General features: G+C 53.2%; 2 protein-coding genes across 2 annotated transcripts; one reads left to right on the forward strand and one right to left on the reverse strand.

Moving 5' to 3' along the window:
• Nucleotides 1-571: 571 nt before the first annotated feature.
• Nucleotides 572-2489, forward strand: CABS01_12810 (major facilitator superfamily transporter; the record flags this gene model as incomplete). The annotated part of the gene is made up of 2 exons (XM_060546162.1): nucleotides 572-2413; nucleotides 2469-2489. 2 exons carry the CDS (start codon nucleotides 572-574, stop codon nucleotides 2487-2489), a joined length of 1863 nt encoding a protein of 620 aa, XP_060395551.1.
• Nucleotides 2490-2838: 349 nt separating this feature from the next.
• Nucleotides 2839-6664, reverse strand: CABS01_12811 (MutS domain V; the record flags this gene model as incomplete). The annotated part of the gene is made up of 4 exons (XM_060546163.1): nucleotides 2839-3513; nucleotides 3568-5966; nucleotides 6018-6192; nucleotides 6251-6664. 4 exons carry the CDS (start codon nucleotides 6662-6664, stop codon nucleotides 2839-2841), a joined length of 3663 nt encoding a protein of 1220 aa, XP_060395552.1.
• Between the last annotated feature and the right edge of the window lie 6634 nt (nucleotides 6665-13298).

The raw sequence follows: 13298 nt of genomic DNA on the forward strand, positions 1-13298 counted from the left end.
TGAGCCTACAACGACCAATAGCGAGGGCATCGCGGCCTTCGTCCCGTTTCTCAGCCAGCCACCGGCCGAGCAATCGCGCCGTATGGCGTTGCATCACATCGCATCCAGACTTCCGTCCTCGTCCCGACTCTGACCGCTACCTGCCTTAGCTCCCACCTTTCATCAGGTACCTTGGGGTGAGTAGACCCTCGGCTGACCGGGGCCATAGCCGCTACCGACGTGACTGGGTGGAATCCATCCGCCGTTATTCCCGTTCACATTCCCGACCCTGGGACGGTCTCTCTTAGTCTCACATTGCCGTTTCTCGTGTGGGTGGAGGTTCACTAACACAGATTGTTATATCCTGCAGTTCCCTCGTTCTCTCGACGCCAGATTCTTCGTGATTCACTCATTCACTCACCTCCACTGCTTCACGCATCTCCATATGGATCGTGCTCCAACCTCGTTGAACACCAAGTTGGAAACGGTCATGGAGCTTGTACCGATTCACACTCTCTATCTTCAGCCTGCAAATTCGTTTTGAGGCCTCACACATCATCGGTATTGCCGTCTAACAAAGTAGTCCCCGACTATGACGAACAAGATGCTAGATATCGAAAAGGCGCCTCAGGGGTCCAAGGGGACCAACTCCTCGCCAAGTGCCAACGAGGCTTCTCAACCGCCAAGACCTGACGCCCGTGTCGACGCTAACAGTACAATCATTTTCAGATACTTGGCTTTCGATACAGTCCTACCCGCGCCGGCCGACATATCTTTCCAAGTATCGGCCGAGTCGCCGCCAGAACCAGCACCCCCAAACCTGTCACACTACACCTCGCCTCTGCAATGGCCTCAACCCCGGAAATACCTCATGCTAGCGCTGTCGTGCGTCGCCACCTTTCTCACCGCATACACGGCCGGCTCGTATTCACCACCGTCTTACATCATGGCCGATGACCTTAGCACCTCTCAGCTACTCGTCTTGACCGGTATCACAACCTTTTGCATCGGTTTCGCCCTCTCACCGATGGTGTTAGCGCCCCTGTCGGAGATATATGGCCGGTATCCAGTGTTTGTCATCTCTGGCGTTGTATATGTCATCTTCCAAGCCGTCTGCTCTGTTGCGCCGAACCTGACGGCCATGCTCATCGCCCGGTTCCTAGTCGGTGTCGGCGGCTCCGTCTTCAGCTCGGTCATTGGCGGCGTCATTGCGGATCTTTGGGCAAAGGAGCAGAGAAACACTCCCATGGCCCTCTTCAGCGGCGCCGTGTTGGCTGGAACGGGAGCCGGTCCCCTGGTGGCTTCACTCATGGTCAAGAGAATGGGATCTCCGGACGGAACGCTGGCATGGAAGTGGATCTTTTGGCACCAGGTCATCGTCGACACTGTTCTTGTCATTGCTCTGGCTGTCCTGTTCAAAGAAAGCCGGGGCTCCGTCATCTTATCAAGGAAAGCCGAAGCTCTGAATGCGTGGTACGAGGAAAGGGAAAAGGCAGGATTCTACGGCGTTTGGTCGGAGGATACAACGAATAGTAGCGATGTTACCGACACGGCTTCGGATTCAGGAGCTGATATGCAGGTGTGCTCCTGCTGCGGCCTCGAAAAGACATCCGCAACTTGTCAGTCGAGTCGTCGATGTTCTACCCAGCTTAAACCCCAACGGCTGCGTTGGCTAGTTAAGGAGGACGAAGAACGGGCATCCATCACCACGCTGATTTCAATGTCGGTATCCCGGCCATTCCACCTTCTCTTCACAGAGCCCGTGGTCTTCTTCTTCTCGATATGGTGCGCCTTTGCCTGGGCCGTCCTCTACTGCACGTTCGGAAGCATCCCTCTGGCCATGTCACGTAGGCGCAACTGGGACATTGAGCAGTCGGGCTACTTCTTCTCCGCCATGATCGTCGGCTCCGTGGTCGCGACCATTGTCGGTGTCCTCCAGGACAGGCTCCTCCAGCTACCAAACTGGCGAGCCGATACCCCCCTCGATGAATCCTCCCGCTTCTGGCTCTTTATGCGGCGTCGTTTCCCTGCCGAGGCGCCAGAGTCGCGCCTGTACTTTACCTGTATCACAGCCACCTTCCTCCCCGCGGGCCTCTTCATCTTCGGCTTCACAGCCAAGCAAGAGTTCCACTGGATCGCGCCCGCCTTTGGCATCGGGCTCGCGACGTGGGGCATCTACTCGGTGTATCTGGCCACGTTCAACTACTTTGCCGACATTTACCACAAATACGCCTCCTCGGCGCTGGCTGCGCAGTCGTGTTGTCGAAACATACTCGGGGGCGTCTTCCCGCTCGTTACGGGGGCCTTGTTTCGAAATCTCGGAGAGGAACGCGCGGGCTCGCTGTTGGGTGGGATTGCCACGGGCTTGACTTTGATTCCGTGGGCGCTCGTCTTCTTTGGTGAACGGATCCGGGCCAAGAGCCGGTTCGCTATCGTGAGTTTGGATGCCCTCGTCCTTATCTGCAGTGTTCGCCAGCTAACTCATACAGACTTTGGAAGCCTCACGATAATGAGTCCAAACAGACGGTCGTATTTTGGATATCTAGATCAACGGGTTCTCAGTAGCACCCCGTCTTGCTGTATAAAAAGGATACATATTGAACACAATATAAAGTCATTACATAAATGCTCAACACGCACGATGCTAGTATACCTAACGCGTCGATAAAGCTGAGGCAAATCAACTCTTAGAAAAGATGAATGAGCAAATACTTTTGTGATTGGGCAACTGTCTTTCCTTTAAACTAGCCCGATATGACTCCTTGAAACGCTCATATCATACCACAACGCAATGGGAATACCTTCTATCCGTACTATACACTTCAGTCATCAACGCCTTCAAAGCTGGCGCAAAAGCCTCTACAGCGCCTCAATAGTTTTCAGCAACACCTCAACGCCCCTCTTCTCCAGCTCATCGCCGCCCTTGAGCAGAGACGACACGTCACTCAGTACACCAAGCGGAATGTAACAACCTGACTTGGCCTTCTCCAAGCTTTCCTTGAGCCTGCTGGTATGCTCCCATTCCTTGGCTGCAACCTCTGCACGCTCAATGACGCGGCTGGAGATACCGCACATGGCGGCACAGTGCATTCCGAAACTGCCCTCAGCAATTCCGTCTTCGAGCTTGTATAGGAACGTGACGCGCCTCTCCTCTTCGTCCACGTGAATCTGCATGCGACGTGGGCGAATCTCGGTATGGTTCTCGAACTCGGTCGCCAGGGAATGGTAGTGCGTCGCAAAGAAGCCGACACAGCCCACGTGTGTAGCAATGTGGTGCAAGACAGCCTGTGCAACTGCAACTCCGTCATAGGAACTGGTTCCACGTCCGAGTTCATCCAGAATCACCAGAGAGCGCGGCGTAGCCTCTGCCAGGATCTTCTTCGTCTCAGACAGCTCCACGAAGAATGTTGACTGAGAGGCAAAAATGTTGTCATTAGCACCAAGTCTTGACATGATTCGGTCAACAGGAGTAAGTCGAGCGGATGTAGCCGGAACATGGCATCCGATTTGGGCCAAGATAACGGCAATACAGGACTGCTCAAGTTAGCTGAGGTTCTAAGTAGAAGGCTTTGGTATAATATGACTCACCATTCTCAGAACGGTTGATTTGCCCGCGGCATTGGCACCAGTTAATAGGTTGATGTTTGGCGAATCACCGCCAAGTTCAATGTCGTTGGGGATGAAGTCGGCCACTGCATTCAACATGCACGGATGACGCAGCTCAGAAAATTCGACAACACTGCGTTCCTGGTCGACGAATTCGGGGCGACAGCTAGGTTCTCCTAGCGAAGACGAGGCCTTGGCGAGACTAATGAGGCAGTCAAGTTGTGAGATGATCCTGATAGACTGCGACCAGGTTTCGTAATCGGCGTCGAAGCGGCGGAAGAACCGCGTGGCCACCTCCTTGACGATCTGTGAATGAGTCTCTTCCGCTTCTTGCAGCTCTCGGACCAAGTCTGTGAGCTCGTCAAAGTAGTATCTCTTGACACTTGCAGTCGCCGACATCTGGCGCCAGTCTCTCGGCACCTTGACGGCCTTGGGTGCCTCGATTTGGTAGACCTCCTTGCCAATATCGGTGAACTTCAGCGTCTTGCACTTTAGCTCGGACTTCTTGCCCGTGAGGAGTGTCTGCAGCTCTTCCTTGATGGCTTCGATCCGATCTTGGCTATTGTCAAAATCTTCTTCGATACCACGTTCAGGAATGAGGAGTTTGTCTTCCTTCGCCTTCTTTCGATCAAATGCAGTTTTCCAGTACGTCAAAGGCTCACTGAGATTTGGCATGGAAGCCACCAGGCGTTCGACCAAGCCATTGCCGCCACCAACTTCTCCCAATAGCTCCATGGTGTACTCAATCTGTTCGAAGCCTTCGAGCACGCGCACGAAGTCCTCTGGCTTGCAGGAAGCAGCGTGGATTCTGGAGATGAGGCGTTCTAGGTCTGGCATTCTCGTCATTTGAGATGTGAACTTCTCTCGCATGCCCCTGTCGGAATTGAGCATGTCTACGGCATCCAGGCGTTCATTAATACGCTTGATGTCGCAAAGAGGGTGGCACACCCATTGGCGGAACAGCCGCTTGCCAAATGGTGTGACGCAGCGGTTCAGGAGAGTGAACAAGGTGCCATCCTGCCCACCGTTCACTGTGTTGGAGAAGATCTCCAGGTTGATCAAAGTCTGACCGTCGAGGATAAGGGTTCCGTTGCGGCGGATAGGAGTATACCAATCGAAGCTGCCCTGCGACAGGAGGTCGCCCTCTAGTTTCAGAACCCTCAGGTACTGGACCAGGGCACCAAGAGCAGACATTAGCAAGTCCTTGCCCTTGGCTTTGGCCAGAGTATCAGGCCAAGCTCCCTCACCACCATCTTCCTTGGCGAAGTAGTTGCTGTTTTCGAGCTCACGACGAGTGGTCTCTGCGTCCCAGAATTCGCTGCCGGACTTCAGGTAGTTCCAGATAGTCATTGGAGATGTGTTGTTCTTGAGGATGCGGAGAGCTTTAGTCGAGATCCGAGACTTCTCCAGAATCAGTTCTCTCGGGCTCGTCTGGGCAACAAACGTCTCGAACTTGGTAAGGTCGGTATCATCTTCGAATTCAGTGACGGAGAATTGACCCGTTGCGCAGTCAACGAATGTGATGCCAAAGGCAGGGTTGCCGTCCACTGTGGACTCCTTGATGGAGGCGCAGTATGTAGCCAGGTCGTCCTGCAACATGCTTCCATCGACGAGAGTGCCACCAGTCAAGATGCAGGCTAGCTCTCGGCGGATGGTCTTGTCGGCTTTCTTGCTCTTGGCCGAAGTGTCGCCCCTCTCGCGCATTTCTTTTCCGAGCGCAGACTCCATCTGATCAACTCTGGCAACCTTGTAGCCCTTGGCGACGAATTGGTTCACCCACATGTCGAGCGAGCTCTCTGGAACACCGACCATGCGCATGTTGACACGATCGGTCAGCTTGAGATCAAAGAGCTGGTGACCAATGGTGGCATCGTTTTCGTAAAGCTCGTAAAACTTGCCCTTCTTGAAGAAAACTACGGTGTCCCACAGCTTCTGCTTGATCTCCCAGTATTGCTTCTCGAAAGGGGAGAAGTTGTTCCAAGCACCAGGCGGGATGTACACCGACGACGGATCGTAGTCAGGGTCACCTCGAGGCTTTTTGTTGATATCCACAATGTTGGCAAGCCAGGGGTAACGGTCCTCCGGCTCTCTGGTATGCGCCTTCTCCTTGGTCTTGAGGGAACGACGAGCTTGTTGCGTGGGAGCAGTGCGGGTGGTAGCAGACGCAACGTTGTTAGGGTCGTAACGCCACTGCTGAGCTGTCGAAGGAACCGGGACATCCAACATAGCCTCGTCGTCTACTCCTTCGTACTCTTCTTCCTTGATGGGAGACGAAACATGAGACTTCTTTCGTGACGCGGCCTTGCTTGTTGCGGGACGTTTCCGCTTCTTGGATTGCGAGCCTTCGTCTGACTCGTCACTAACGACGAAGTCAATCATATCTGGTTTGGTCTGTCAGGCCATGATCTGTTCGCAGAGACAAGGCTACCCACCATCATCATCCTCGGGCAGGTCATTGCTTGCAGCGTCCTCCTCATAGTCATCGCCATCATCCACAATGGCTGCCGGGGTCCGTGTGCGGCGGCGTGTGCTTGCGGTTCGGATTCGAACGAATGGGTCGTCATCCTCATCGTCGGAGGCTTCGGCGTAGTTGACAGGCTTTCTGGACTAAATGGGGCATGTCAGCACAGCGACTATCACGCTCAATCGGGAATCAGCGAAGTACCTTGCGGGTTGGGCTTGAGGACGGCACAGGGAGCTTGGTAGTAGTCTGTGGAGTCATATGCTCAGCTGAGGTAGATGGCGATGGCAAGGAGTCATCCGCTACCTTGACTGTCGAGACACTCAAGTTCTCCTGGGAGCTTACAGGCTCAATGGCATCGCTGCTGGGCACGGGAGTAAGGCTGGACGATTTCGGAGCCTGGGGAAGTGTATTGGTTCGTTTCGACTCTCTCAAGCAAGGAGACGAGTCGGGAGCTTTCGCCGTGGGCTTCGGAGTCGGTGTTGAGCGAGAGACACTGGTGGATTTAGAGAAGAACTGAACAATAGTCTTTTGGGTCCCGGCCGATGACGACGGCTGGCGCTTGAGGGTTGGTGTCTTGGCCGGCGTACGAGCGGCTGAGGAGGATCTCTCTCCCATGATGCCGACTGTCTGTTAGTTGGTTCTGTGTGCGGCAGACCAGCGGACAGAAGAGAAGGGGATGGGCGAAATAGAACGAGAGTCGTGAAGCTCGTGGGCTTTCAAAGTTTAGGTCAATTAGGTACGGTTAGTGGCTGGAAAGAGCTATCAGCAGATGTGCCGATGTGCTGGAAGAGAGAGTCAAGGAATGTCGGTACGGCTCAACGCGAAAGGTGGCTCGCGTTGCCCGGTAGTATTGAGCTTTGTGGGTGTTGAAACTGATCCCAATCAGGACGGAATCTGGGGACCAGTGCTGGGATGACGCGCCAGAAGTTAGATAGAAACTCGAGAAAGTCGCGCTCTGAACGCGTCCGAAGTGGCGGGGCCGCGTTCTACGTTTAATTGAACGACCAGGGGAGGCGGCTGCAGGGATCACTGGTGGGGGTCATCCTGTGCCCGTGTACCCGCAGCCCTGCCTTACGTAATATTTTGGACTGCCTCTTTCCCATCATAAGGGAACGGACACCAACACCTCATTTCTCGACGATGGAGCCGAAAGAAGATTGTAGCTTGTGTAATGATCTCATTCATATTGCCTCACTCCATAAAATTTTCACTCGTGCATAGACTCTTCTTCCTGAGGGAATACACCTTCACTTAGACATCTGTCTCAGAAGCGAGTGATGCGTGAGTGCCAATGGATTCCCGAGTGAAAGTCCCAAGTGCCTTAGCTATACGCATATGACTCCTCTCAAACCACACTTCGAGACTCTAGAAAAACTGAAAGACTTCCTAGAGAGTATAGATGATGAATAATGGGAGAACAAGATGGGGATGCTAGGTCTCCTACACCGCGGAACCAGGACGGTCACCGACAACGATCGCACCATGTGTCGACGCTACCTCTTCCATGTGAGTGCCATTTTCTCACAACAGCTATGTACTCATAAGCACACGAAATGGAATCCGGCTCGGATCCGCGACCAACAGGTGTCTCGTGATCTCATGATGTGAGGCTTGTATGGAAGCACCAGGCCAACTTGCCCATTCCGTATATCCTGAGTGAGTTCCCGAATGGCTTGGAAATATATCTCACTCTAAGAACTGAAACTCCTGACGCTATATCTCTGGCACGGCGTAGCTCGCGTACCCTAGAGGCTTTCTTTCACTGCTGTTGCTTGCCCGGGGTCTTGTAAGATCAAAACTTCAAGGGAACAGATGAGGCAATCGGCTTCTCTGACTGCTAGGATAAACATAGAAACGACCAAATCTCTACTTACATGGACTGACCAAGCCAGGCTTGTCAGCCTGCTTCTATAAGAGTCGTCTCGAACCACGCAAACTCGAAGAGACTTTGTCAGTCCTGTGAAAGAACCACAATGTCCTGCGAGTCGCCACATCAAGTGCTATTATAGGAAGTTTCCCCGAGCTCCTTTGCAAAGCAGAAGCCTGAGGTCCTCAAACTACAATTGGCTCTCGTCAATCGCACGCTGGCAATGGAAAGGGCAGCGGACATTGTACCCGAACTCAATACTCAACCCTTGTCGTAGCATTTTTCAGCTGCTCCAAATGCACGTTTACGAGATGCGACCTTGCGTACGTGTTGCAGCCGCAATCGTTTCGCCCGAGGCTGTCCTTCAGTCCTTCAGGTTGGGAAATCCTCATCCGAGGCTTTAGCCGCTGGTGGTGGCGGGTATTCATCCGGTCCCAACAGCTTCAGATCGATATTAGGGAATCATATTCATGAAGTAGGACCAGAGGTCCTCAAATACTCACAGTCCTCCGTAACGGGAGACCAGGATTTGTTAGAGAAAGCCTCGGTCTAATTAGACGTCATGAAAACTTCCACTCTGCTCGGACGGTAAGCTGAGCCGAGGTCAATTGGGACAACATAAGAAAAAGTTTATAGAAATCCCCTTGAAAAAACAGGGGGCGTTTGCAATGTTTTGGGAAGATTGAGCGGGTTTCAGGTAGGTTGAAAAGAAGTCATAGTCTCAGCGAGCCAGATGGTAAGGGTCATGAAATGGGAGTTCTGGACCGGGGGTTCAATCTCGTTTCCCTCATAGATCAGAGTCTAGACCAACAAGGCCGCCGTGTAATTCATCACTACAGAACTCTTCGTCTACTTTACGGCCGATGCTCAACACTGCTTCTTTCAGTCCTCCGCAGTTCTGCATGACTATCGGTCCACCAGCTACAGGAGTCTGTCCCAAGGTGGCTAGGGGTAGTAGAAAAGGGTCATGGACGTGTTGGGCCAAAAACCGAATGCTATAATTATTGCCAATGTCGGGCTTTCTCATACCCAAGATGTTGTCTGAGAGTGCCTTCAAAAAGGTGTCTCTAGATCGAGAAGAAGGATCCATTTCCGTTCCGATATACTGGTCCGGAAGCCACGGAGAGCGCCGAGAGGATCTGCAGCAACCTTGAAGCAGGATATCTTGCTCTTTCGCTGATGATATGCGGGGGGCAGAAAGCCCTTCCTCGACTGGTATCACTGTAAATAGCCGCCCTCGCTTGAACCAAGGCCCACGAACTTGCCAATGTTTATCTCACCAGCCTGAATGCAAGCCACGGGGCGCTCGGCGTCCTCGACAAGCCGACGCCTAGTCACCAAACCAATCCTGGTGGCGCACAGCATCCATCGATGAATCAAGAATCGTCAAGTGATGGCGATCAATCCTTAGTCCTCACCTCCACACCGATCTTGGCTGTTTGCTGCCGGTACTAGAAGCGGTTCTGGGGGACTATCTTGGCGCCCAGACAGCCTTCCGTCCGACCGATGAACTACACTAGAGCGCAAATGTTAAAGTCTCTGAGGAGAGGGCATTCCCCTGGCACGGCCGCAGATGAGTCAAAAGTCCGAGGTTGACGAGCTGTTGGGACAAAGTAGCAGTCGGTCTGCGGGTATGGGCCAAGACTTAGGGTCCCTTGGCCGACATTCCCATGCCGGTCAGGCTAATGACAGGTTGTTTCGTAAAATTGAATGGGTTATGCTCTCGTCGTTGCGTGCGCGGGCGGTACTTTCTACACTGGCCTAGCCGACTGCTAGTAGCCAGTAGTAGGCATCGCAATAAGACTCTCAAACTGGCGAAGCGTAGCATGCTGGATAAAGACCAGAACATTGGTACAAGAACCTTTTCCTTCGAAGGTTTGGAGCTTTCCCAGAGACGGCCATGACACGGGCCGCGCAGAATGGTTCAAGTTCCTCATTCAGAAATTCAGGAAGAGATCAGAAATGGTTCACAGGGGCGCGGGAATTCAAACCCAGGGCTGGGCCGAAAGGAAAGGGAGGTATGGCGAAGTCCAGGGCAGGGAGAACGTTTGTTGGCGCCAAGAAGCGCCAAGAAGGATTCCATGTGTTGAGTCTGGGCCATGGTAGTTGCGGCGGCGAGGTTCCTCGCTTGAGTGAGATAATTCCGTCGTCCTCTTTGGTAATACCACGTCTGTCGACGAGACGACGCGCGCCCTAGCCCCCGAAGTGACCAGGGTACAGATATGCATGTGGGCGTCGTCGACTCTGCTTGGCTGCATCGGATGCAGGAGGAGACGAGAAGAGTCCTTGTCATCCGTCAGCGTTGCATTCATGGAACTCGATCTCAGCTTCGTCAGCAACCAGGCGGCCGGCAAGATCCTGAGCCTGTCAATATTCTGCCACGGGGTCTATGAGACGAAGTTAGGTACACACAGCATCCAAACTTTGGTGCATGAATGGACGGATGAAGAGGTGTCACCCGCCAATCAAGTGCAGTGGTCTCTCTGAGTAGATAGGCAAGGCGGGAATGGTTTTAGGATCTGGAAAATATCTGGCTTTGTGATATATTGGAACCGTTGAGGTCTATTCAAGGGTGATTAGGCGAGCCGGAAGGTGAAGAAGGGTGTGGTGTGTAGTATATTTGATGGAAATGGATGAGAAGGATGCGGGATCGGATGCGGAGGGCAATGCGGTTGGAAATTAGAGGTTGGGGGCCGACTGTAGCTGAAGGTTGACGGCTGGAAGGATTCAGACAAAATAGCATTCAAAGAAAAAAGCAAAGTGAGTGTGTCACTGTCATGGAAGAAGAGGATGCCAGCGAGACCTAGGCTGATGTTGTGGTCCTACCTAAGGTAAGGTAGGTAGGTAGACATGGTGCTCAAGTACCAGTACAGGTGCCTGCCATCCGTTGGTCGGAACGTTCCTGCCTCGACCGCCTTCATGGAGAGTACGTACACTTCATCTGTTAGTCGAGGAAGGGACTTGAGAGTCGAGATGGAAGGTCCCTACCTTACTCCGTACCAATCTTGGGGTAAAGGGTAATCTCAGGGAAGGTGACTGGATGAACCCGGCCCCGCCTGTCACGCTGGCTCCACCAGTCCCGGCCCATTGGGCGTGAGCTCCTTGAGGTACACCAAATGTGAGCTTTGCCCGTTTTTGGAGGCGGCCAGATTCAACAACTTGAGAGATAAGTGGAACACAGAGACCCAACGTGCCTAAACTTAAACCTAATCTGGCGGGGCGGGACACGCTGTCAAATCATGGGGTAACCTCCACTCTCCTCAGCAACTACGAAGTATGTAGTACCTTGGGTGCCAGCTGCACTGACATTGGCCAAAGGCCGTGCCCACTTCTCACCCACCCACCTACCGCCAACCTCACCTCACTCTTTCTGTACTCTGGGCTATTGTTCCCTCGCTCGTGGAAGGTCCCTTTCTCGAGGTAACTCTTGCCTATCTTGCAGCAAGGTGAGTCATGTGAGCCTTCTCCTCTCTCACTGCTTGCTTGGAGCCTAGCGCGAACCACCGGGTGAGCAGGTTTGGTAAGTTAAGGTATCGCAACCAACTTAGGTTGGCCACTAGGACCGAGGGAGTCCTTCCAGCCTCTTCTCCAACTTTAGACTTCTTCTAAGGTATCGTATTGACGGGACGGAATGCTAGTGCTGTTAGTTAGTTTGTGTGAGATTACTATGCATTGAGGCGGCAATCTAGATTCCTATCAGCCAACCGACCTTCTTTGGCTGCTTTAGTCCCAGCCGCAGCCCCCCCCCCCCCCCCCTCGCCTTATCTCATTGCCCTTGTCTCGTCTCTTGCTTCGCCGAACGCTCTGCTCCGTTGCCGCCACTTGCATCTCTTGCTAAGGTGTTCGGCTGGAAGAGGGTGGAAAAGAGAAGGCAGGCCCCGTAACGTAGATAGTGGCATACGGTCTCTTACGGAGTACCGTGGTTTCCCCAAAGTCCCCGTTCTTTACCCCGTATTCTCGTCAAAACAAGTGCCTGCTCGTCGGAGTCAGCGGGGAAGATACGCGTGTCAGTTGATTGGATGCCCGGTCATGACCCAATTGCGTGGCGGAGCAGCTAGCGTGTGCCAAGCTGTCGGAAGCTCAATCAACCTCCGGCTTTGCTTCCCATATCAGCTAGATTGCCCGGGGGTCCTTGTCAGCCCGAACCTTGACCTCCCACATCCATCTCATCCATCTCATCCAGCTGCCAGCTTCCAACTTGGACTACCTAACCTTACTCCGTACCTTATTCTTCAACCTCCCGCAAACAAGCCAGAGCTATCATTGGGTCAGTGAGTATGTACCAACACTCCTCTGTTCTGCCCTACTCTGTACGCGGTAAGGCATGGGTGCGCCTCCAACTCACCCACTCACCCACTCACCATCACTGTTGACCATCGAGAGTACTGCAGTAGCTAGACCTTGGCGGTGGCTTTCCTCACCTCCCTTCTCCCTAGACCACACTCTTGCACTTGCTTCCAAGCCTCTGCTTCCCCTCCATCACTTCTCCCCCAATCTCTCCCTTCTGAAGCCACCGATGAAGGGAATATTCCATTCGACCGGCGCTAATGTTTCTCTTAGCCCTCCCGTACACGTGGCTGCAAGTAAATCCGAGAATTTGTCACTATGTAACCCTTCATCGAGCTACGAACATCGTCCATTGTCTCCCACCTGACGGCTTGTGTCACTCAATCGTGGTCTTTGTGGCTTGAAGGATGAGAGGGAACTCTGTCCGTCTTTGCGGAAAGGCACATGGCAGCTTGGCAATTGTCTTCTTGGCTGTCGTATGCCACGCCCGTACCACGGCAAAGGGAGTAGGTATTGGCAGTTTCTGCTTCGGGATTCAGCATAAAAAATCCTCTGATCGTACTCTGACATATAAGCGGAACGAACAGCGAATGGATATGGCGAGCAACAAGAGAGCTAGAGTAACATAAGGAGAGGAGAGCACTACCAGGAACACGTCAGCAGCTTACTGTGTCACTCTGGCGTTGGCTGACGAGAATTGTATTCGGAAGCCCGCATCTTTATTGCGTTATGACCGCAATTTGGCCTGTGGAATCTCTTGCGCTGACGGTTCGGAAGCGTCTTCCTATTTCCCACTCGGAGGTCAAGCTCAATGGGAGACTATCTATAACGACATCGCACGGGGACGACGGCCCGGCTGGCAGTGATGCGCCCCGACTAGGTAGGAGTCGGAATGACCCAGGACAATGGACACAATTTGAGCATTGCTTGATACGTCCGCGACATGGCTAGAACGGTACGGATGTTGACCATGGGCCCTGACATGCATGCACAAGCCGTGCTACATACACAGTACGCACTCGCGGGCGAATGTAGGCGGGGGTTCGTTGATGGGCGTCTACCAACACAGAGTAGTAATTTGTCAACGGCGGCACG

This window comes from Colletotrichum abscissum (assembly GCF_030869225.1).
Source record: "Colletotrichum abscissum strain IMI 504890 chromosome Unknown Scaffold_40.1, whole genome shotgun sequence".
NCBI lineage: Eukaryota > Fungi > Ascomycota > Sordariomycetes > Glomerellales > Glomerellaceae > Colletotrichum > Colletotrichum abscissum.